The sequence below is a fragment of the Leuciscus leuciscus genome (assembly GCF_965113295.1).
Source record: "Leuciscus leuciscus genome assembly, chromosome: 13".
Classification (NCBI taxonomy): Eukaryota; Metazoa; Chordata; class Actinopteri; order Cypriniformes; family Leuciscidae; genus Leuciscus; species Leuciscus leuciscus.
This window is the reverse complement of record NC_138737.1, coordinates 39,002,951-39,026,067: the sequence shown is the minus strand read 5'-3', so window position 1 is coordinate 39,026,067 and position 23,117 is coordinate 39,002,951. Positions and strand designations below refer to the sequence as shown.

Sequence of the window (23,117 nt, the reverse complement as noted above, 5' to 3'; positions counted from 1 at the left end):
TGCGCCACAGCTGCTGCGCGTTTGATTTAAAGGGCACGCAAATAAAAGCGCAATGCTGACATCTAGCGCTCTGGACGACTAGCGTGCTGGGGAAAAGGAAAATATATTTTATGTGATCAGAAATGCTCGAAATTTGTTCATTCAGAAAAAGAACATATTTAAAAAAAATTTTTTTTTATTATTATTTAGATAACAATAACATAAGCAACCGACGAAAAGCGCTAAAAACTAACTGAAAGCTACAGTCATGTGGAGACAGTACCCTATTAAACAATATATAAAATGTAAAAAATTAAACATAAATATAGGGGCCAGTGATCATATATACACATAGTATACAAATTATGCGCAGTGTACTCAAATAAAGTGTCCACATTACAGAATTGTGGAATATGATTGATTATTATTTTCCTAATAAAATACCAGTATAATATAACAGCATGTGGCACTGGAGAAAAATGTCAGGATATGAACATACTGTACACTATATACAATATACACTATATACACTAACACTATACTGTCACAAAGAAATGGAAAACAGTCTCTTATAGTAGTAATGCACCTTAATGATGATTTCTCAAAATCTGAATTTTCTCAATCTCTTCGATTGAGAACTATAATTATATATTGTTTACTATAAAACATATAGACACAAACATTTGACACAAAACGAAACGACAGGCACTTGAGCTTTATTTTTGGTGCGCAATGCGCAGACTTGCGCCACTTCAACCAGCTTGAGGACGCGGTGACATCATCGCCGCGTCATTTGGTCGGTTTTTGGCGCGAAATTCCCTATCAGAAGGTTTCCGCAGTGAGTGATCGCGCGTGAGGATGTAAACAGCTGAAAGTTTGGGATTTCATTTCGATGTATTTTGCACTGAAGTTTGATTTTCCGGATAGTTTAGTAGCCGAGCTGATTCTCTGACGACAGAACTAAACGTGCTCTGGCTGAAACTCCTGCACTTTAGATTGAGGCGTGTTGTTGTTGGATTGTTACAGTGGTACAGTCACCATGTCAGACGCCAGTGATCTCAGTGGAGGAGAGGAGAGCCAGGAGGAGGACGTGTTGACCCCAGCAGAGCTCATCACCAAACTGGAGGAGGTCAGACAGCTTTAAGCCTGCTCGAACAATAACACACACCGTGAGATGTGCTTTCATGCAAGCTCACACGGCAAAACAATCATGTTCTTACTCTGTATTTTTGTCTTGTTTTCCAGTACAAATATTTAAACTTTCTTAAATCAAGATACATTAACTTCAGAAGCAGAACGATTCAATTAAGTCTTGTATAGCTCTGAAAAATTTATACTTAAAATAAGATAAATAGTAAAAAAAAACAAAATAGTCCACTTTTACTTTTCTAACCCCACTTGCAGATTTATTTCATATTTAAAGGTGCAGTGAGCGATTTCTGAGAAACGCTGTTGATATTTGAAATCACAAAAACAAACACGCCCCTACCCAATAGCTCCTTGATAGCTCCGCCCCCAAATTCACGAACATGCTATGCAGAACCATAGACTAAAAAATATGGACAAAGCGTCTGTGACGTCACCCATAGACTTTCTGAAGAACGGGTTTGAAGCCGTTTATGGGGGGTATGGGCGGCGCCATCTTGGGAAATCCTAACCCCGCCCACCTTCTGACGCAGCGCACGTCACTCGCTCGCTCTGCTACTTCGGTTATCTCTGTGTATATTTAGGCAACGAAATATGTTATAAAACACCATACTAACTCTTTTCGTTTTCATTTAAAGAAATCTTAAACATTATAGCCACACAAATGTGGTTCAGGCAACGCGTATTGATTATATTCACTGCACATAACGTTTGCCTATTTATAAAAAAACAAACAAAATATAAAACACAAACCTGCCTCTTTTCGTTTTAAATATAATATAAAAATATTAAACATTTTAATATGGTCCAGGCAATATGTGCATTTGTACTAAACAACAGATGTTGCACTAAACAACATTACAGATCATCTTCGTTGTATTAAAATTTAAAATGACAAAACTCAACCCAGTCTCTTTTTGTTAAATTTCAGTTTTATCAATATTAGCTATTTATAAAAGTATAAGTAAAAGGTACAAGAAGCTATACAAATAAAGCAAACAATTCTGTCAAACATACAAAGTCAGCGCTCGATCTAGTCTAACCATACAATGGTAAAGTTAAATAGCTTATAAACTTATGAAACTTCCCCTCAGCCAAACCGATTGGCCAGGGAACAAATTATAGATTTACAAGACCACAAATCGCCCGTTAGATATAACGTTACACAAGACAAATTATATCTCATGTTTAACCACTACAGAGACGCCAGAGTCAGCGGCAAACGTCCGAACGACTAGCCGAGGAAAGGCTTTACCAGGCGGGGTACATGAACGCCGAGCGCCCGGTCATCGCTGGATCTCACAACTGGATACAATTTTCATAAATCTTTATAAATAAACCACAGATTTGAGCTTTAAACAACTACATTCTCGCCTGAAAAACTCTTAAAACTACATTTCATGATACAGAAACAGTAGTATTATATGTCAACTGTATTAAAAAATGGCGCTTCTTATGTTGTCATTCTCCGTGGCGCTGCCTTGTCAGCTGTCAATCAAGCTGTCAATCAAAGTTAACCACGGCCTTATTGTCATACATTTTATATCTAAATACGATCTAAACTAAACGAGTTAGAAAAAAAATTCACAGCCCTCATGGTTGTCAGGCACTCGGAACCTATCGAAAAATACAATAAGAGTCCATGGGACCAACCTGTAAAAACATCAATTTATGCTGTGAAAACGGACATTTTAACATGGGGGCTATGGACATTTGCTCCATTTTGGGACCTTCCCCTAGCGGATTTTCGATGTATTGCAGTTTTTCGCACTTCCGGGTAGGCTTCATTTTTCAGATCAGAATGTTGCCGCTTGTGCAGAACACGCACCTCCCCCTCAATTGTGGACACGCCCCTTCCTGCTGATTGGATATAAGTATGTTTTGGTGCTCTGTCTGATCGATTTTCAACAGCGTTTCTCAGAAATTTCACCTTTAAGCGTAAGTAAATGTGTCTTGATTTAAGAACGTTTAGATATTGATATAAGTTTGTAATAAAATAATAAAAATCTAAAGATATTTACATATATGTAGTGGAAAATAAGAAAAGAAAAATACTGAGACGTCTATTACACATCAAACACATTTGAGACTGACACAAAAGGAAATTAGTTAGGCTATTTAGTGACCAAAAATTGTATGAGGTGCATGCTGGGATTATTTTGAGCAATATTGAAGGAGTTCACATGTATGCTGGCCACTTGGTGGAGGAAAAACCTGTAGAATGTAATTGAAGAAATTCTAATGTTGACACATATTTGTGTAAACAATAATTTATAAGTAGAAGTAATTTTTTTTTGTCTACAAAAATTATTTTAATAATTTAGGAATTAAAAACACCGGAAGTTTTTTAATATCACGAGAAACATGGATTAATTTCGGTGTGCTTAAATTTAAAAATAAAACACATTGTTTAAAAAGTGCTGCACATTATGGGAATCAGAAATTTGAAAAATAAATGATGGCTATTTTAATTTATTATTGCAGAGTATATTTCTGGATTAACTAACTTTTCTGAATAGCCATGTTATAAATAACTAAAGGTTCTGGCAAAATGTTAATAGCTGCAGTCTATTTTAAAAATATGTAATTATTTACAATTAATTATTTAAAAAAAAAATGAATTGAATGATTCAATGACAAATACATTTTTAACAGTCACATGTCGCCATCTACTGGTGTAACAATGTAATTCATAAAATTTTCATTTGAACCATCTCGTTACTTTCAAAAGGTGATTTGCTCTATTGCTTCCGTAGACATCAGTGTTTATATATGAACTTTAAGCTATTTTCCCAGTTCTTCTCTGATAATATGAATATTTGTACCGGAAATAATGATACTGTGTGGGTGAAAAGGCATTTTTGTGAAGCTGTTTCATACAGTGCGCTAAATATTTTACACACCCCTTGCAGAATCTGTGAAAATGTGAATAATTTTAACTAAATTAGAAGGATCATACAAAATGCATGTTTTATTTTATTTTATATACTGTCCTGACTCCTGAATAAGATATTTTAAATAAAATATGTTTCCATATAGATAGTCCACAAGACAAAAAAATTGCTGAATTTATAAAACAAACTATTAAAAAAGTACTATTAAAAAATAATAATATGAGAAACAACTATTAAAAAAAGGTTCAAACATTCACTGATGCTCTAGAAGAAAACACGATGCATTAAGAGTCGGGGGTGAAAACTTTTGAACACGATGAAGATGTCCAAATTTTTCTTATTTTGTTTAAATATTTTGAATAATATTATTTTCATTTAGTACTGCCCTCCGGAAGCAACAGAAGATACGTGTTTCCCGGAAGACAAATTAAGTACAATTTACCCTGATCTTCAAATTCTAAAAGTTTTCAACCCGAATCGTTTAGGAATGAGATCACGCAGGTGTTTGAATCGAGATCGCAATCTTTTAACGATTAACCGTGCAGCTCTATTAGACGCATGCGATCTGGAATAGTGTTTTCTAATGCGTGTCAATCATTCTCCTGTGTTTCAGGCTTGGCTGAATGAGAAGTTTTCTCCAGAACTGTTGGAAAACAAGTCCGAGTTGGTGGAGTGTGTGATGGAGCAGCTCTCACACATGGTACTGATCTGTGTTCAGTGTTTGGTGAAAGATTCTGTTATATTTAGGTAGTTGACAAATAACATTGACTTATTTTCTATTAGATTTTTTTTTTACATTATATTTTTAACATTAAGCTTTTAGATTAAAGGGGAAGGAATATGTGTGAGAGTGAGCCAATCAGCAGTAAGGAGGTGTGTTTACTCATGATGGGGGAGGAGAGTGAGCCAATCAGCAGTAGGGTGTGTGTTTACTCATGATGAGGGAGGAGAGTGGGCCAATCAGCAGTAGGGGGCGTTCACTCATGATGAGGGAGGAGAGTGAGCCAATCAGCAGTAGGAGGTGTGTTCACTCATGATAGGGGAGGAGAGTGAGCCAATCAGCAGTAGGGGGCGTGTTCACTCATGATGGGGGAGGAGAGTGGGCCAATCAGCAGTAGGGGGCGTGTTCACTCATGATAGGGGAGGAGAGTGGGCCGATCAGCAGTAGGGGGCGTGTTCACTCATGATGGGGGAGGAGAGTGGGCCAATCAGCTGTAGGGGGCGTGTTCACTCATGATGAGGGAGGAGAGTGGGCCAATCAGCAGTAGGGGGCGTGTTCACTCATGATGAGGGAGGAGAGTGGGCCAATCAGCAGTAGGGGGCGTGTTCACTCATGATAGGGGAGGAGAGTGGGCCGATCAGCAGTAGGGGGCGTGTTCACTCATGATAGGGGAGGAGAGTGGGCCGATCAGCAGTAGGGGGCGTGTTCACTCATGATGGGGGAGGAGAGTGGGCCAATCAGCAGTAGGGGGCGTGTTCACTCATGATGGGGGAGGAGAGTGACCAAGAGGGAGATCTGAAGCAAGACTAGAAAGAGAGATGGCTGAGAGACATTACAAAAGAGAAAAGTTCAGAGGACTTTCAGTTAACACTGAAAAAAGAAGAGTTATGATCAGGCAAGAGCTTTAGCACCCGTGTTAATATTAGAAAAGCTTTCCAGTGCTGGAGAGACTGAAGCTCTTGCACTTGAAGCTCTTTCACTCTTGCATTGTTTGTTTGTGCATTTTGGGGGCGGAGTTATGAAAGAAGGGTTATGTTTGTTTGTTTGAGTTGATTTCACATATCAACAGTGCTTCTCAGAAATCACTTACTGCACCTTTAAAATTGCTTTAGATGAAGTATAGCATGAAATGTAGCCTTTATATTTGTGTATGCAGGAGGAAAATCTCCAGAGGGTGAGGAAAGGTGATGTGAAAGCCAGTGTCCATCGCATGGAGATCGATCGCATCCGCTTCGTTCTGAGCAGCTTTCTGCGCTCAAGGCTCCAGAAGGTAATGGAAATGACTTCAGAGTCAGTCGATTAGCTGTTGCAATTATTCTAAATGACTTACAGCAAACATATTATACATATATCTCAGGAGTAACCTGAGAACACGTGTCTTGCTCAAGCACACAGAAGTGATAGTAAAAGAGCTGAAGGGTTTGAGCCTAGAACCTTTCAGTTACCAGGCCAGAAACAAAGACTTTAGATAGAAACAGATGGTGCACTCGTATCACTATGAATGAGACAAAGTGCAACTCGCAATATTGTGAAATAAGTCCCGCCTTCTATGTAAAAGAGAACCAATCGCTGATAGATAAAGTCATCGTGTCACTGTAGCTGCGGTTAGAAGCACTCGTTGCTTTAGAAACAGTCAGTGTTGAGAACGATGCTGCGTCCCAATTCACCTACTTATACTACGCCCTTAATGTATATACTCTTAATGTAATGTAGATACTTCTGAGAGTGTAGCAGAAGAGTACACAAGCTTTGGGACATACTATCAAGTCTTACAATAACGTCTTGAACGGTTGCTCTCTGTCGCTTAGTTACACGTGTCCTGTCACAGTAAACTGACCTGTCAATCATCTTGTCAAAGATAAAATCTTCCACTTTTAATTAAATTTAATTTCCTACTGTATCGTAGAGAAATCTGCTGTCGCTGGTCTTTCATGCGGAGACTCTCCTCATATTCATGCATAATAATGCATTTAAAAGTTAATGGTCAAATGGGTCTTTATAAAAGCCCACATTGTTGTTGCAGATGAAATATAACACGAAAATACTTCAGGTCAGGAATCGGATACTTGTTATCAAATTAAAATTTCGATTCCTCTTATCGATTCCTTATTATCCGAGCATTTCAATATGACTTTAAACTATTAAAGCGTGTTTTCTGGACTGCGCTCACATCCAAAGCTCACTCACAGAAAAAGTGATTTTAACGTGATTTTAAAACATTCAAGCGCGAGATGTGCTGCAGGCGTGAGTAACTATATTGGGCAACTCTTAAAGTTATGTTTTTATTACCACACTCTATAATAACACGAATCAAACAACAAAAGACCAAGAGAAAATTCACTCGGTCTTGACTGAATAACTTTTGTCACTGTATTTGTAATGTATATTTTATTTATAAAGTGCAGTTATTTTACATTTAATTAGTTTCTGTACCTGAATACCTGAAAATCACTTTATTTTAATCGTATCTTTTGTTCAGTTGTATATATTTGTTGCCGATTGCTAATTTTTGATTTGTTCTTTTTTAATTACTGAGTCTTTAATAATGCTTGAAATTTATATAGGCTAAGTTAGGCTAGTTGTTTTTCTATGGTATTTTTAAACCACAGGAAAAAGTTCCTTGTGTAAGTGTTCTTTAGCCTGTTGATTTTTGTTCATGATATTCAGCTACAATTAAATGTTTTGCAATAAGACTAAATGTGAATGAAAACTGTTTTTGTTTTGTTTTTTTACCTTATTGGAATCGAATCGGAATCGATAAGCAGAATCGAAATCGGAATCGTTAAAATTCATATGATACCCAACCCTATTTGGGACACACTTATTCTAATCGCACATACTATTTGGGATGGATAGAATGGACATTGGGATGCAGGGATAGTGCGCCGCACAAGTCCTTCCAAGTGAAGCCATCGCATTTCCATCGCCCCCTGCTGGATGGTTGCAGTATAGGTCATAAACCCCGCCTCTCCATGTATTTGAATTGGACGTGAGCCAAACTAAAAAAATTCAATTACACTTCAAATAATTTTTTTCCAAAGCATTTTAGGTATGAAAAATACCTTCAAGTGTTTGTTTTCTCCTGTAAGTTTGGTTTAAAGTTAGATATTTGATGCTATAAAACGGCTTGATTGATTGACAGCTGTGCTTGCGAATGAGTCTACAGGAGCTTATACGAGCTGTCCATCTTTTTCTACAGTCAATGGTTGAGATGTGCGCTTATGACTGCATGTGTGCATTGGCTGGTCCAGCCTGAAAAATTCATTTTTTTTATTTATGAATGGGTGTTTAGAAACAAAATTTATGAGACAGTTGTCAAATTTCATTGGTGAATTCAAGTATGAAATGTAATTGTAAGCTTGCTGAACAGCTTTGGAGAATTCGATGATGTTTCCCCATTCAGAGAGATGAGAGCTGCACTTGCATTGGCGTTTCAAAGATGGCCGCCGAGTGAAATGACTTGCCTTGAAGGGACTTTGCAATGGATGCATTTCTACTCCAGAAGGATCTTTAGCATCATGTGGACATGAATTTGCACAGTTTATAGGGCCTTTTTAAGTCGGTTTTATGTTTTTTTCCCCCCCATATTCTGTTTGATTTTTTTTTTTCATTTAAATTTTTCTGGGTTTTTTTTTCCAGCACTTCGTTTTAATGGTTAAATAAGATAAAAAAAACTAAAAAACAATGAATCTATTAAATTAATAAAACTTACATTTATTAACTTCTTTTACAATAACAGGGAACTTTGAAATGTTATATTTTTCAGAAATTCTGTGTTTTAAAATTTCCTAGACATAAACGTTGGTAATCAAATGAAGGCCTGAAACATTAACAGTTTAATTAATCTTTTAAAATGTAATCAAATGAAAACAAATCCTTTATATTTAGTCAAACAAAGTTCTGCACAACAGAGGTTTACTGTTAAAATTAAAACATGGAAAAATTATAATCATTCGTAAAAGTGTGTGTGTGTGTGTGTGTGTGTGTGTGTGTGTGTGTATGAAATGACCGTAGTGTTTCTCAAAGAAATGGTGAAACTCTCAGACTTGATCCACTCATCCAAAATTTGCCCAAATCTGTGACATTCCACAATATGCAGTAAATGTATTGTTTTAATGACTGGATTCTGCTATGGTTGTTGTCTCGTCTGCAGATAGAGAAGTTTTTCCCTCATGTTTTGGAGAAAGAAAAGTCGCGTGCGGATGGAGATCCTTCGTTTCTCTCTCCTGAGGAGTTTGCCTTCGCTAAAGAGTGAGTTCATTCTGAATCTATCTTCCATATCAACCTGTGGTTTAGCACAAACAGAAGCTGTCGATGGAGTTTAACTGGTCTTGAAGACAGATTATAATGGCTGTTTTGGGCAGCATGTTGTGTGTGATGTTTGTCCTATAATTCACAGAAGTTGTGTGTTGTTTGTGTAGGTATCTGGCCAACACCGAGGTCTATCTGCAAGCCGTGGCTCTGAAACACATGCCTCCAAACCTGCAGAGCATTGACATGCTGAAGGCCGGTGAGAACCCGCTCACTGTTTTAAATGGGTTCATCAAAGGGGCCGTTTACACCCGGACACTTCATGCGTGTCCTGGGAAACTTCTTATTTGATTTAAAAACACTGGTGGGGAAAGAGTTAATGTTTTAAAATGTAAATTTAATACTGTATTTTGCAGCCAGAAAATACTGGACAATTACGGTAGAAATCATATTTTTTTAAATAATTTCACTTGATATTGTAATTGCCATTCATTTGGAGTACGGCTGCACAATTAATCGAATTTGTAATCGCGATTAAAATGACGGATGCCACAATTATGTAATCGTTTAAAGGCGCAATTACAAAAAACAAGTTCACTTACAATATTCTGTGTGCTTAAGATGTGTGTTTTTCTTTCTACAGCTTATCTTAAGTTGTTTTTTTTAACTTTGGTTTCTTTAAATAAATAAATATATTTGAAATTTGAAGCTTCATGCGATAGAAAAGCGGGAAAAAAAGAGTTTTTCAGGAAGAGTGTTTTCAGCTTGTATTTTCATAAAACAAAATGGCATGCAGTCGCTTCAAACAATGGCATAAAGCTATTCAAAACACCATTCAATGTAAATTATGATAATCGTAGTTAATGATTGCAATTACAATTTCAAGGGAATAATCGACAATAATGATTTTTGTCATAATCGAGCAGCGCTAATTTGGAGTAAATTATTTGAATTATGTTTTACTGTGAAAAATCAAGTTTCCTCGACCAAGTCAGTTATATAACATTTATAAATTTTATAACTCCTGAATGATGATGATGATGATCTAAATTGAGTAAGGGTTAATGCCCGACGAGGTGTCCATTGTCAGGTATTAATGGACGACACCTCGAAGGGCATTAACCCGCTTATACCATGGTCACTTGCCAAATAACACATTTTTAAAACATTAGTTTATATTTTAATTAGTTTTACAATCGAAATCTAAAGTTGGTTTCCCTGGTTACGCCTGACGGTTTATTTAGCAACCGGAGATATTTATAGTCCGCTCGATTTATAGTCCGTATAGATACTTTGACTGCCTGTTGCTATGGTTACTCACAGCTGATGTAGCCAGCGCATTTATTTATTAATTTCGAACGGTAAACAGTCAGTTTCACCAGAACTCCTTTACTAGGTGTCCTCGACACCCTGCAGCCAATCAGAATCGAGTATTCACCCAGACCATGGTATAACATTTACATTTACATTTATTCATTTAGCTGACGCTTTTATACAAAGCGACTTACAATTGCTATATATGTCAGAGGTCGCACGCCTCTGGAGCAACTAGGGGTTAAGTGTCTTGCTCAGGGACACATTGGTGTCTCACAGTGGATTCGAACCCGGGTCTCTCACACCAAAGGCATGTGTCTTATCCACTGCGCCACTACCACCCCTGTCAATTTAGTCAATTTAGCCTATAAGTCAATTTAACAGCCCAGAGTATGTTGAAGGTGTGCACATATTTACGCAGTTAACTTAATTTTATTTAATTTTTTTATGTATGTATATATATAAAAAAAAAAAGTATTTATATATAAAAAAATTATCAGAAAAGCATAAGCAATATTGTTCAGATGTTTGGGATCAGTAAGAATTTTTTTTTTTAAAGTAATTAATATTTATCTTCAGCAAGGACAAATTGAATTGATTAAAAGTGAAAGTGCATACTTTTAAGTTGTTAAAAAAAATTTTTATTTCAAATAAATGCTGTTCTTTTGAGTTTTCTATTCATCAAATAGTCCTGGAAAAATCACAAAATATGAAGCAGCTCAACTGTTTTCAACACTGATAATAATCAGGACTATATTCTTGAGCAGCAAATCAGCATATGTGATTTTTAAATCGTAATATTTCACAGTATTAGTGTTTTTACTGTAGTTTGACCAAATAAATGCAGCCTTGGTGAGCAGAAAAGACGTCTTTTTAAAAAATATTTAAAAAATGTACTGATCGCAAACTTTTGAACAGCAGTGTATATTATTCAAGCGAGACCTAAATGTATTGCTGTAATCTCCACTGCTGGAGTTGGGTAATAGTGGAAGCTGTGATGGTGATCTGTGTGATGTATTGGAGTAATATCCAGATGTTTGTCAGTGGCAGTGATTGATTCATTGGTGCTTCTGTATGTTTGTGTGTGAAGTTCCTGAGCCGTGTCTCGACTCGTTCGTGTTCCTGAGAGTGAAAGAGAAGCAGGAGAATATCCTGGTGGAGCCGGAGACAGATGAGCAGAGGTATTAACACCATCATTTATATTACACACTCTTTTACTGCAAAAGGCTGTTCCAAAAAAGACAACACAATTATGCTTTTAAGATGCTTCATTTTGGCCAAATTTAAAAGCAGCCTCAGTGTTTCTCTCATAAGGATCAGTGAATAAGCATTAAAGACGACCTGTTCTGCTTTTCCCCATGTTCATCTTTCTTTAGTGTGTAATGTTGCTGTTTGAGCATGAAAAAGGGAGTTATTCTCTATATCAGTGTCAGTGTTTCTGAACTCCCTGAAACGCCTACATTGTAGTCTTGAGTTTCTCCGGGAACACGTCACAATATTCCTCATTTAAATAATTCATACGCAGAATAAAGGGGCGGGGCCTGGTTGAGTGAGTTAATAGTGTGTTGAAACTGGTGGTTATGGTAAGGGGTGGGACATTTCCCAAACACACTCGAAGCGCTCGACCAATCACAACACACTGCTCCAGCCGACCAATCAGAGCACAGTGTGCTTTTCAGAAGGAGGGGCTTCATAGAGACAGGAACTAAACAGCGTTACTGACAGACTGGGAAGAGAGGAGCCGCAACAATGGAGAATATGAGGAAAAGAATCAACATTCAAGCAGGAAAACCTGTTCTAGTAGAGCCTGAAAACAATCGAAGACTTTGTAAAAGGGCATAAAAGGTCCTCTTTAAATCCCCCTGTGATTGCTCCTGCAGTGCACATACTGACTTCTGCAGCAATGGAAGTTGTTTATATTTGTAGGAAGATTACAGATCAAACCTCTTCTGTATTCATGCAAGTCTTTACATGAGTTTGGTATATTTTGTGTGGTTGCTGCTAACCGCGATCTTGCCAAATGAGTCCATGACGTTTCATTTCCGTTTGTAACAAGGGTTTAACCCAAATGTCATCAGACTGAAAACTTTACTATTGGTCACCTTTTACCCCTGTCTGTGGGTGTTGCAAATATTTAACCAATAAAACATTACAAAGAGCTTGTGACTAAACCTCGTATCTCCATTGGCTCCTCAAACTGTCAGTCAAACCTCATAACTCCGCCCACCTCTATCTGAATGCAGTGCTGCACATATTTTGAAGACTGTCTCTGCTTGTTTGCAGAGCAAGAGTAAATAAAGACCTGTTTGTTTGAAGAAGTACAGCGTTTTCTCTACTCAAGACACAACATGTCTATAAAGGCTAATAGACAGACTAAAGGCGTCTTAGTCTAGCATTTGTCATCGAGTCAAAGCCAATACTGTCTTAAATAGCCTGTGTGAAGCACTTCGTCCTTTTAACTTGAGATTTTGGCCAAATGACAAAGGTAAAATTGGGGCGAAGATAAAATTTTAGGAATCCATCCATTGAAACCCTTTTAGTTCATGATAAAATGATGTGTTTTCTTATCAACATTGCATAGTCTCCTATAGGGGGCAGCATTTCTTTTGTTTTAATGAGCTGGTTGAGTTCATAAAGCAATATAAGTGAATAGTATTTCTTTGCTATTGTCTCTTTCAGGGAGTACGTTGTGGACTTGGATGAAGGTTCGCAGCACCTGATGCGTTACCGTATTATAGCGCCTCTAGTGGCCAGCGGTGCAGTGCAACTTATTTAAACCCGGAGAGCCTAAAGAACAGAAGGAAGATCATCGGTGAACCTAAAAGCATTTATAGTTTAAAATGGCTAATTCACATCATGAAACGGATGTAAAAGCAATATGGATTATTAGTATCTATAAAAACAAACATTCTTCAATGTATTCTGACAAATGCTTTTTGTTTAAAACACAGTACTGTATATATATGAAGAGTTCAGATGCAAAAGCCTCTAAGAGCCATCTGAATTTTTCTTATAGAATGATCATTTTTATCAAGCTCGTATATTTAAATTCAGTAATTTCACTTAAATGACAAAGAAAATTACCTATTAATTGTCATGTAAGTGAAATTACTGAACTTAAATATACGAGCTTGATAAAAATGATCATTCTAGAAGAAAATTTCAGATGGCACTTAGAGGCTTTTGCATCTGAACTCTTCATATACTCTTGGCCAAAGACACTCTGAATGAACTTGGGTTATTGCAAATATCTGCAATATTTCATCACATATTGACAGCTCAGTTATTGCTGTCAGATTATAAACTAGTGAACCTGACGCTTTTGAAACCGGAAACTGTGGGTTTCTCTGTAAATGGGAAGTTGTTGGTTTGGATGTGGTCATTTAAATGGTCCACTGGGGTTTTGCTGGAGCGCTAGAATAAAGTTGTATTATTTATGTTTCTATATTGATGATGTTTTTTGTTCTTTTGTGTGTTGTCTGCTGCATGTTGTTTTGGTATCAGCTGGAGCGATGAGACTTATGATATATCTGTTAAACTCTTCAAGTTTGTTAACAATATTTATGGCATATTATAATGTAAATTACCTTACTTTTATCGGTCCTCAGTTTGTGGAAAATCACATTTACAGTGACATACTTTGAGTAAAACTTTCAATTAATGCACCTCTTGATGGATATGAATGTTGTGATATTCCAGCGCTCTGTAAAGTCTCCTCCAGCTCATCCCAAACACTCTCACTGAGTTTAAGCTCTGGACTCAGAGGAGAAGATGATTCTTCAAGCTCCTCACAACCATTCTTTCACAATCTGAGCCGGATGAATCTTGACATTGTCATCCTGGAAAATGGCCATGATGAGTCTTCATGGTTGTTTAAGAAATGAAAAGCTACACACTCCGTCAATTAGATGTTGCCACTCATATAACATGCTAGAAACATAATGATCACTGCAATAATGATCCAATCATAAACTCTTAAGCATTTGCCTATTTAAATCCAAACAATGACTTTTTTTTTGTCCGGCCAGTGTGTATTTAACTTTGAATACTGCATCGTAATGTTTATTTCTCTGACCATTTGTAGCTTTCTTCCATTCTAAATGCCTTACTAACATGCATGCACTTTAAAAGTTTAATTTCATGATGCAATAATTCTAATATTTGATCTTGTTAAACGTATAGACCTTATGTAGCCCCGCCCCTTTTGCAGCGCTGCGCTCGTTGTGTTTTTGACTTCCGGTCTGTATTTTCACAGCGATCTTGCGTATTTTTGAATGAACGGCTCGTTTTAAAATCTTCCCGGTCTACTTACATTTGCTAAGACATCTGCTTTAAACATTACAATCCTCATGATAACTTTCGTTGACTTAACATTAATTAAATCCACTTCAAAAGCTAATTACTCCTGGACAGCAGCACCCATAGAGATATACAGAGCGACCACAACAACGGAAGTTCAAAGTCAATATTCTAAAGATGGCGGCGCCCTCGTTTCTCTGGCGCATAAGGTCTAAAGCCTGCTAAATCATATTTAATATATGAGTTTCTGAGTTCTCTAAATGATCAGCATGATCAAAACTTTTTTGAAAACCAAAAACACAATCTTCTACATGCCTTCTGTCGTCTGATTGATAGTTTAGACTTTTTTTAGCAAGTAAAAATTTATTTAGTATAATTCAAAAAATGTCCACCTTCAGGTCATTGTACACGTGTATTTTCCTGTGAAATCTTTACTGATTATACTGATCTTTGCAAGAAGAATAAAAACTAAGTATTTACATATCATCTTACTAAGATATTGGGAAATATAAAGTGACTCAGTGAAGACTGATTTATTTCATGTCAATAGTCTGTTGTAAAGATCTCATTGATTTACATTACAATCTTCAGAATTTCATCTTTCTTTTTGGCCATAACTATCATATTTGAGCCCCTGAGAAGCTCTCTGCACGTCCCTGCTCTCACTATATCACAGGTTGAGTTCTGATGAAACCAGACATTGCAGTAAATAAAACCCATGTGGCCCTGAGTTCACCTTGTGGCGCGACTCTGGTAGATAATTGCCTAATCTCCCTCTTATTCCACCTTGAGCAATACACCAGTTTCTCCATATCCCGTCAGACTCTCTTTAACGTGACTCGTGTGGTGTACGTGATCGTTCCTCCGTGAGTGTGAGTTAAACACCTGTGGTTATGTGTAGTGGCTCCACATGTTGAAACCTCTACCTACAAGCCTGAACAAATATTTAAAATATTTGTATTGTTCCAATATTATGAAATGTGTGATTTACAGAAGCCTCGTACACAGATAAGAGTCTCATCTAGTGCCATGATTCACATCATGGAAATGTGGCCAAGAAGCAGGTGTAAACTTGACAGTTCAGTCAAGCATTGTCACACAGTGTAACTGGTTGTTACTGGTTTACAGTAGTTTACTGTATGTTAGTATACTGGTATATAGAGTTTTCAAAAGTCAAACAACTCTCAGCGCAGCAAATTCAAGTGACTAACTTGAACGCACGCAATATTTCACCGATCAACATTAAATGTGATCGCACCTTGAAATCAAAAAGGATGATTCCTGTTTTTTATGGAATATTGCAGTATTTATTATAAATGATTTCTCTCTGCACATACTTTGCCAATCTTTTTCAATTCATGTGCCCCGTAATCTTAAATTCAGAATAACTTTCCCTTCCTCTTGCAGCATCTCTTCTCTTCCCTGATGATGAGGGCAGGGCAATAACCTGTCACTCACATGAGATCAGCCAATAGCAAACCACAACCATCCAATCAATTCCCCACAGACAAAATCAAGCCTTCCGTTTCATGCCGACTTTGTCACAATGTGGACAGAATTAATTTTATCATTAGTTTTATCAAGTTCTGTCATCATTTGTTTATCTGTATGTTGTTCAAAACCTGTATGACTTTTTTCTGTGGAACATAAAGAAGATATTATGAATTCCCCAAAATATATAGCTGCGAGCAATAATTATCGGGGTCAAGCGCTTTAAGGCCTTAAAGCACATGTGAAAAAAGGTATTATGTTTTATTTAGCAAGCATGTACCTTAGATCATAGATGGAAAAGACCAATTACAGCCAATACAGGCAATTTACTAAGGAAATATAGTAGTTTTAAAGCTTTTTAACAGTTATCGAGGTAGGACTCGATATTTAACGAATGGTTCACTTGACAGCGGTGGTCCTAGAGGCAAAGTTGCTCAGAATGAGGAGTTCTACCAATACGGTATGAATGTCGTGGGCACGTGCGTAAAACACAAATGCGCCCCCCGGTGGCCGTGAGTTAAACAGGCCCAGCGAGTTTTGTTTCGATCGGCCTCCGTTAACCTCGTCTGACAGCTGCTCGAACTTCATTGGCCGACGGCGGCCATGTTTTTCAAGATACGCGAATGTCCTCGTAGAAAATCGCGGCACCTTGGACAAAGACACCGTATGCCAGTTTTCGAGGCAATCGGACTGACTGTTGCATAGCTATAGCCTTTTTATCGACTTTTTAAAATATAATTATTGACAATTAGACTCCAAAGAATCTTTCTGCACTGGTTTGGTCTGGTTCCGATCGGGCGAAAAACCTAGGACTAGTTTGCAAAAATAGTTTTTTTCAAAAAATCCAAAATACCCGGAAATTTCGTCAGGGTGACGATTGAATCCAAATTAAGACACTTGAGCCTGCGGCGAACGGTTTAGGAGTTACGAGTCATTACGTACTTTTGAACGATGTATTGCCCCCGTCAGGCCGATTGGGGCGAGCCTTGGTGACGGTGAGAGTACTACCATCTCTCAAAGTTTCAAGTCTCTACGACTTAGGTTTGGTCTGCCTGATCAGGTTTAGGGGAGAAATTTAGAATTTTTTGAACAATTACAATAGGGTTTCAGCGGTACGCACTTGAACACCTAATACATTTTAACTGTTTTTGTCTATACAATAAAATCCAATGGGGTCCAAAACAACATTGGACCTAATTGACTTGTACAGACAAAAAAAAAAACTAAAACTTAAACCTCAAAATATCTTTTGTGTGCTGAAGAAGAAATAAAGGCATATAGGTTTGCAAAGACATGTAAATGTCAGGTGCAGAATTGAAATGTTTTTAAATGTCTGTGTTTCTTTTCTCACTACTTTACCACGCCCAGTGTTCACTGACGTCAACAAATGACTTTCTTGGTAAAGTGGGGATTTTTGAAAACTGTCAACGTTAACTTATTAGCATCTGCCACAGCTTCCGATTTCACACTGCCTTCCTTCAAGCGAAAGGAAGTCACACTGTCCATCATCATTACTGGCATAAACCATAGAGAACTGTTCATCTGTTTTCACAAAACTAGGTCACAGTCCAGCGATTGGCTAATGCATTGTGCAAATATACTGGAATGAGTAGTGAAGTTTAATGTTATGAGGCACAGGAAGTATACACATCCACCAATTGTGAGGGAACAAACAAGACATCTGTAAAGTTGCATGAAGTCATAAGGCAACCTCGGGCATTTAAAAAACATTGCTTCAGATAGAAAAAGTGATCCCCATCCAGAGGGTACAGTACAGGGAAAGTTTTGGATTTTGTCAATCAAACTGCTATCAAACTAAATACAGTTATAAAATGAGATTTTGTGCCTCAGGTTGAGAGGAGGTCTGTTTCACTTCAAAAGTGACTTTTATGATAGTGTTGATGATGTTAAATGATATCCAGTATGAGATTATATGAACACATTTCCGGTTTGGTGTTGATGAAGGGCTTCTTGATTCTCACTGATGGTTTTGAGATAAAAGAGGTTTGGAAACACGGATCTTGGGTGTTTTGTCTTTCTCTGACAGACACCCACGGATCCGCTTGAAGTCGTTTCAAAGATCTGCACAGCGGTGCGTTTCTGCCAGATTCAAGAGCTGTCATTATGTTTTTCCATCCTAAAAAAAACAAGTCAGACATGTCACATCCAGAGTCATATCTCATTTTAAAACTGTTGTTTTCAGTTTGATGATTTCCTCCCCAAAATACCCCCAAGTTTGATAATGTCAGTGTGATTTTATCCAGCAACATGGCTTTTTATGACTTTTTAAAGCAACACCAAAGATTTTTTTGTACCTTAAAATAATGTTTCCAAAATCATTTCTGTAACAATCAGGTAGGAAAGAAGCGGAGAGAGAATCCACATGCAAGCACTACTTTAATAAAACAAACAGGTAATGGTAATGGTAATGGAACACGGAACACGGAACACAACCGACCAACAACAACTGAAGCACAGAGGTTTAAATACATAGGCAAACAAGCTAAACAAGATAACAAGGGGGCGGGGCTAATTAGAAACACCCGGAGAGACTAATAAACAAGAAAAACTACAAAGGACTACAAAACATGGCACAGAACAGGAAATAACAAAAGTCCACACAAGACAAGGAGAACACAAGACAGGAATCATGACAGTTTCAGTGGTTCATCAACTCGTAACAGGGTGAACGGCACTTCTGCATTCGCTTTGCGACCCTCTATCGGCTATAACCGCACTATGCAAGTTTTCCAGATCGGGTAGCGGATCTGTAGTTCGAATGAGACATAAGAAACTACAAATTTGACTTGCTTAGGGTTAGGGTTAGGGTTAGCCGATAGGTGGAGCCTATATCAAAAATAGCCGTTTCTGATGTCGCAATACATCATACTTTCATAAAATCATGCAACATACTCTACCTTGTCTGTGGACATCGTTATTTCCAAAGCCGGTGCTGGATAAACAAATAGCGTGTGTGTGACGGTAGGCTGCGGTAGGCTAAATGATTTACGACAGCGGAAATGGACAATTCCGCTTCCAACCTGTAGGGGGACCGAAGAGGAAAAGTGCTCTGGTGTTGTTTTAATTAATTCAGTGATGTTAAACTAGCAAGCTAGTTTTGGAAGCATAAGATTCCACCCTCCCTTCAGAGCGTCTCCAAAGCCACGCCTCCTTCAAAACTCATGAACGCACACAGCAGAGTCTGCAAAGCATTACGAGAGGTGGCATTAAACTACCTCATGTCTCAAAGCACATGACATTACAATAGTAATGAACGTAAACATCTTCAAGAGCAATGACCTGTACCACCTGACTGCTGCAGATTCATTTCGGCGTTGATGGTGTTGCCATTGAAACGCATAAATCCGAGTCTGAGGACGTGAACAGCTCCGGGTAGAACGTCACGGGTTGCCATCTCTTCATTACGGTATTTAAGACGTGGTGTGATAAGCTCGTTGTTTTGGTTCAGGAGGAGCTGTAAAGGCGGCTGCAGTTTGTTTGCGGTTCTCGGTGACTGTGGGCCTGTCCAAATAACCACACTTGCCGTCTTTGCACTTGACCACTTGTCTACTTACATGACGTATTTCCTGTATTTGGCCCAAGTGTTCAAGTGGACGTGAAGACCGCGGCTGCGTCCGCATTCTCTCTTGAGTAGGTACTTATCTTGAATAAGTAATTACTTCACAAACAAAAAGTATGTTCAATATAGTATGAGTGTGTGTAGTATGAATGTAATCTGGACATACTACATCCGCCATGTTGTCATTATCATGTGACCTACCAGCGTCGCTTCACTGCAATTCATAAATCCTCTCCTGTGGCCTCATGGGATAGTAAAGTGTCCATCATACACACACCTCAGAATCTCACCATAAGTACAGTATTAGATCATCCGAGGACTTTTATATTCTTTTATGAGAACTGTGAATTCAGACATACTTCTTTTGTCACATACTGTTTGTCGCCTACTATATAGTAGGCAAGTCTGTATGTTTGATTACTTTTGATTACCCGATGGGACAGACTAATAGTGTTGTAAAAATGCAAGCGTTTACTGAGCTTCACTTCGATTTTCAACTAATCAAACTTATAAATGTCTGTTCAGTAGTCCCTATGTAGCTAACAGACACAATTTAGTAGGGTAATTGTGGTGTTACTAATAAAAAGCAGTTGCAAATGTTGTAAAAAAAAAATTATGCATAGACATCTTTGTATCAATAAAATGTGCAAGACTTTATGTTTTACCACCAAATTATATGTAGGCTAATATCTAATTAATTTAACTTACAGTGGAATGTTTCCCTTGATTCCGGGGCACGTGAGTTCCTGAACATGATGCATTATGGGATATGCTAAGCCTCGAATATCCGTCCGAAGTGGTATTCGAAATAGTGTTGGTTTATGTGCTTTAAGGGCACTGAGTTTTGACGTTTTTAAGACCTGTGACAGTCTTGCGCACACAGTTCCTGTTGCATGCACACACTCTCGAGTGGCCCTAATGCAATGATTTGACGAACATGTTTTGGTCCTGAGACTTCCACAGAAAATATGTGTACATTTTCTAATATTTAGACCATGTCTATTATTAATTGCTATCAGGATATGAAAAATATTGCCCACCCTTTAATTTAGATGTTACCATTTTTCCCAGGGTAAATGCCTCTATGCATTTGATGAATGTATAATTGGGTTTTCCTATATTTTTCTATCTATACTTTTGGCCCTGTTGACTTAAAGTCTAAAGAAAATAAAGTCTCTAAGGTTGTGTTCACACTTGTAGTTCGAATTTTCTTGGTTTCTTTTGGTTCGGACCAAAAACAGAAAATAATACATTTCGTCCTGGTTCACTTAGTGTTCTCACTGTCATTTTTAAGACAAAAAACGAAATTAAAAGTATTTTGCACCGGAACTTTCTGACCTCCTCCCAATCCGGGGTCAGCCCTATGTTCCCACAGCCCTATGTTCCCAAACCATATGTTCCCACAGCCCTATGTTCCCACAGTCCTATGTTCTCTCATTTAACTATGTCCCCTATGAAGGGTAGGTTTTAGTGCTTGTGCTGGTACAGGGATAGCCCAATTACATCCCAGACAAGTCTCCCTCCTGTGAGGGGTAGGTTTAGGTATGTTAGGGTTAGGGTTAGGGTTAGGGCTGTGGGAACATAAACATGCTCCTTCCAATCCAACGCTGTGTTCTGGGCTAAATGCGCTCTCTGTATGTGCGTAGCTACATATGATGGTGTTTTGATCAGCTGAGAACTCGTGTAGACCTTATTAAATTTGTAAAAGAGTCAAAACAGCGTCAGGAATCCCTCAGTCACACACACACACACACACACACATGGATCTGCTGCGAGGAGACGTGGTTCTGATGCCTGTACTGAACTGTGATGGACAACATCACGACTATGATGAGGAAAAACAGCTATGCTTCAATATTCGGTCCTTTTTTGGGTCGCATCTTGTGACATCGTGTTCTTGTTTTTGGTTAATTTACATGTCTTTGGTCTGTGACACTTTGGTTTGAACACAAGTTCAGATTTCAGGGTGTGTTCACACTTGGCATGTTTGGTTGGATTAAAAAAAACACGATGTGATTGCTCTGTTAGTGCGGTTCATTTGAATAAGTGTGAACGCTGCCATCCGAACCAAAACAAACGGGCCGAGACGCTAAAAAGATGAGTCTCTCGATCCGCTTCCAAACCAACTCTGGTGCGATTCGAGTTAAATATGAACGCAACATGGACCAAAGACATGTACACCAATCAAAAACAGGATGTGATGTCACAAGAAGCCGACCAATCACGTGTGAACGTTTCCCTGTGCCTTTAGGTTCGGTGTTAAAATGTCAATCTGAATGCTAATCGGACCAGGACTAAATTTATTTTATTTTTTGTTGGTCCAGACCAAATGAAACAAGCGAACCGAACTAAATGTGTGAACAGAGCAATCTCACTAGAGTTCGTTTTAATCCAACCGAACCAGAAGCGTGAAAATACTCTCACACCGCAGTGGAATTTGCAATGACTGGAAGTTAATCAAGCATATATGGGTGTGTTTTTCATTTTCTGTTTATCCTTACAGAATTGTCATTTGTACTGCTTATCATCACCAAATTTGTTATTTTTTCTCAAGCAAACAGTCAGTGAGTCAGTTTGGCGTTTCTGTATTTGAGGCATTGATTGGCAAAGGCTCAAACCACATTGATTCCTGTATACGTGCGGAACGACAGGTCTGATATGGTGATGGTGAGTCTCTCTCTTCTTGCTCTGCCTCTCTTTGTAAAGGAAACTCAAGCATGAAGAATGAAAGCCTAATGAGGTTAAACATCACGCTCGCTGGTTTGCTTCATGGGTAAATGGCCCCGAGGAGTTTTCATGCTTTTCCTCATTGTCCAAAGGCATAATTATGTTAATTTCACTCTTACATAAATGGCATTGAATAGAAATATCATCACTGTCTTTCCAGATTTGTTGGAAGCGTTGAGAATGGCATAACTGCCACTCATTAATGTTAGTAAATGAGCCATGCATATTAATACATTTCTGATGCACGAAGCCCTTTCAAGCAAGCAACTTTATTAATATAGCACATTTTCAAACAACAGACGTTACCCCAAAGTGCTTTACAAAAATGGCACTTAATAAATAAATTGTTATATAGTAATCCATCCACTTAAAGTAAAATAATCCATAATTTCTTGAAATGGCATCTCCATGTTCCACATTGCTTTGCTCTTGCTTATTTGAACTACTATTTTATTGTATACAACAAATATTTTTGGTAAATTGCATGTATTGTATTGTTGATATAATGTGTGATTTTCCTTATACAGTGCATTCATATTTTTCCTTAAATTCACGTCTCTTGATACTTGTCAAGTTTGCCCTAGGATTTAGTCTCCTATACTCTTTAGCCCACAGATCAGGTCAAAAATAGCTGGTTAAGTCCTGTCCTGTGTAAAGCTCATTGGCTTGAGTTTGGAGGAGGGATCAAGCGTCTATAAAAGATGAAGTGACGCAA

General features: G+C 37.9%; 1 protein-coding gene across 1 annotated transcript; it reads left to right on the top strand.

The window, feature by feature from the left end:
- Positions 1-793: 793 nt before the first annotated feature.
- Positions 794-13,264, top strand: gins4 (GINS complex subunit 4 (Sld5 homolog)). Its single transcript, XM_082188819.1, has 7 exons — positions 794-1,108; positions 4,633-4,719; positions 5,897-6,010; positions 8,894-8,991; positions 9,162-9,250; positions 11,396-11,486; positions 12,985-13,264. Exons 1-7 carry the CDS (start codon positions 1,019-1,021, stop codon positions 13,079-13,081), a joined length of 666 nt encoding a protein of 221 aa, XP_082044945.1. The 5' UTR covers positions 794-1,018; the 3' UTR covers positions 13,082-13,264.
- Positions 13,265-23,117: the final 9,853 nt, after the last annotated feature.

Excerpts from the sequence above, each read along its gene's own strand:
- gins4 (XM_082188819.1), top strand. The coding sequence starts at position 1,019 with ATGTCAGACGCCAGTGATCTCAGTGGAGGAGAGGAGAGCCAGGAGGAG. Across the intron at positions 1,109-4,632 it reads TCATCACCAAACTGGAGGAG|GCTTGGCTGAATGAGAAGTT; the intron begins GTCAGACAGCTT and ends CCTGTGTTTCAG. Across the intron at positions 6,011-8,893 it reads TGCGCTCAAGGCTCCAGAAG|ATAGAGAAGTTTTTCCCTCA; the intron begins GTAATGGAAATG and ends TCTCGTCTGCAG.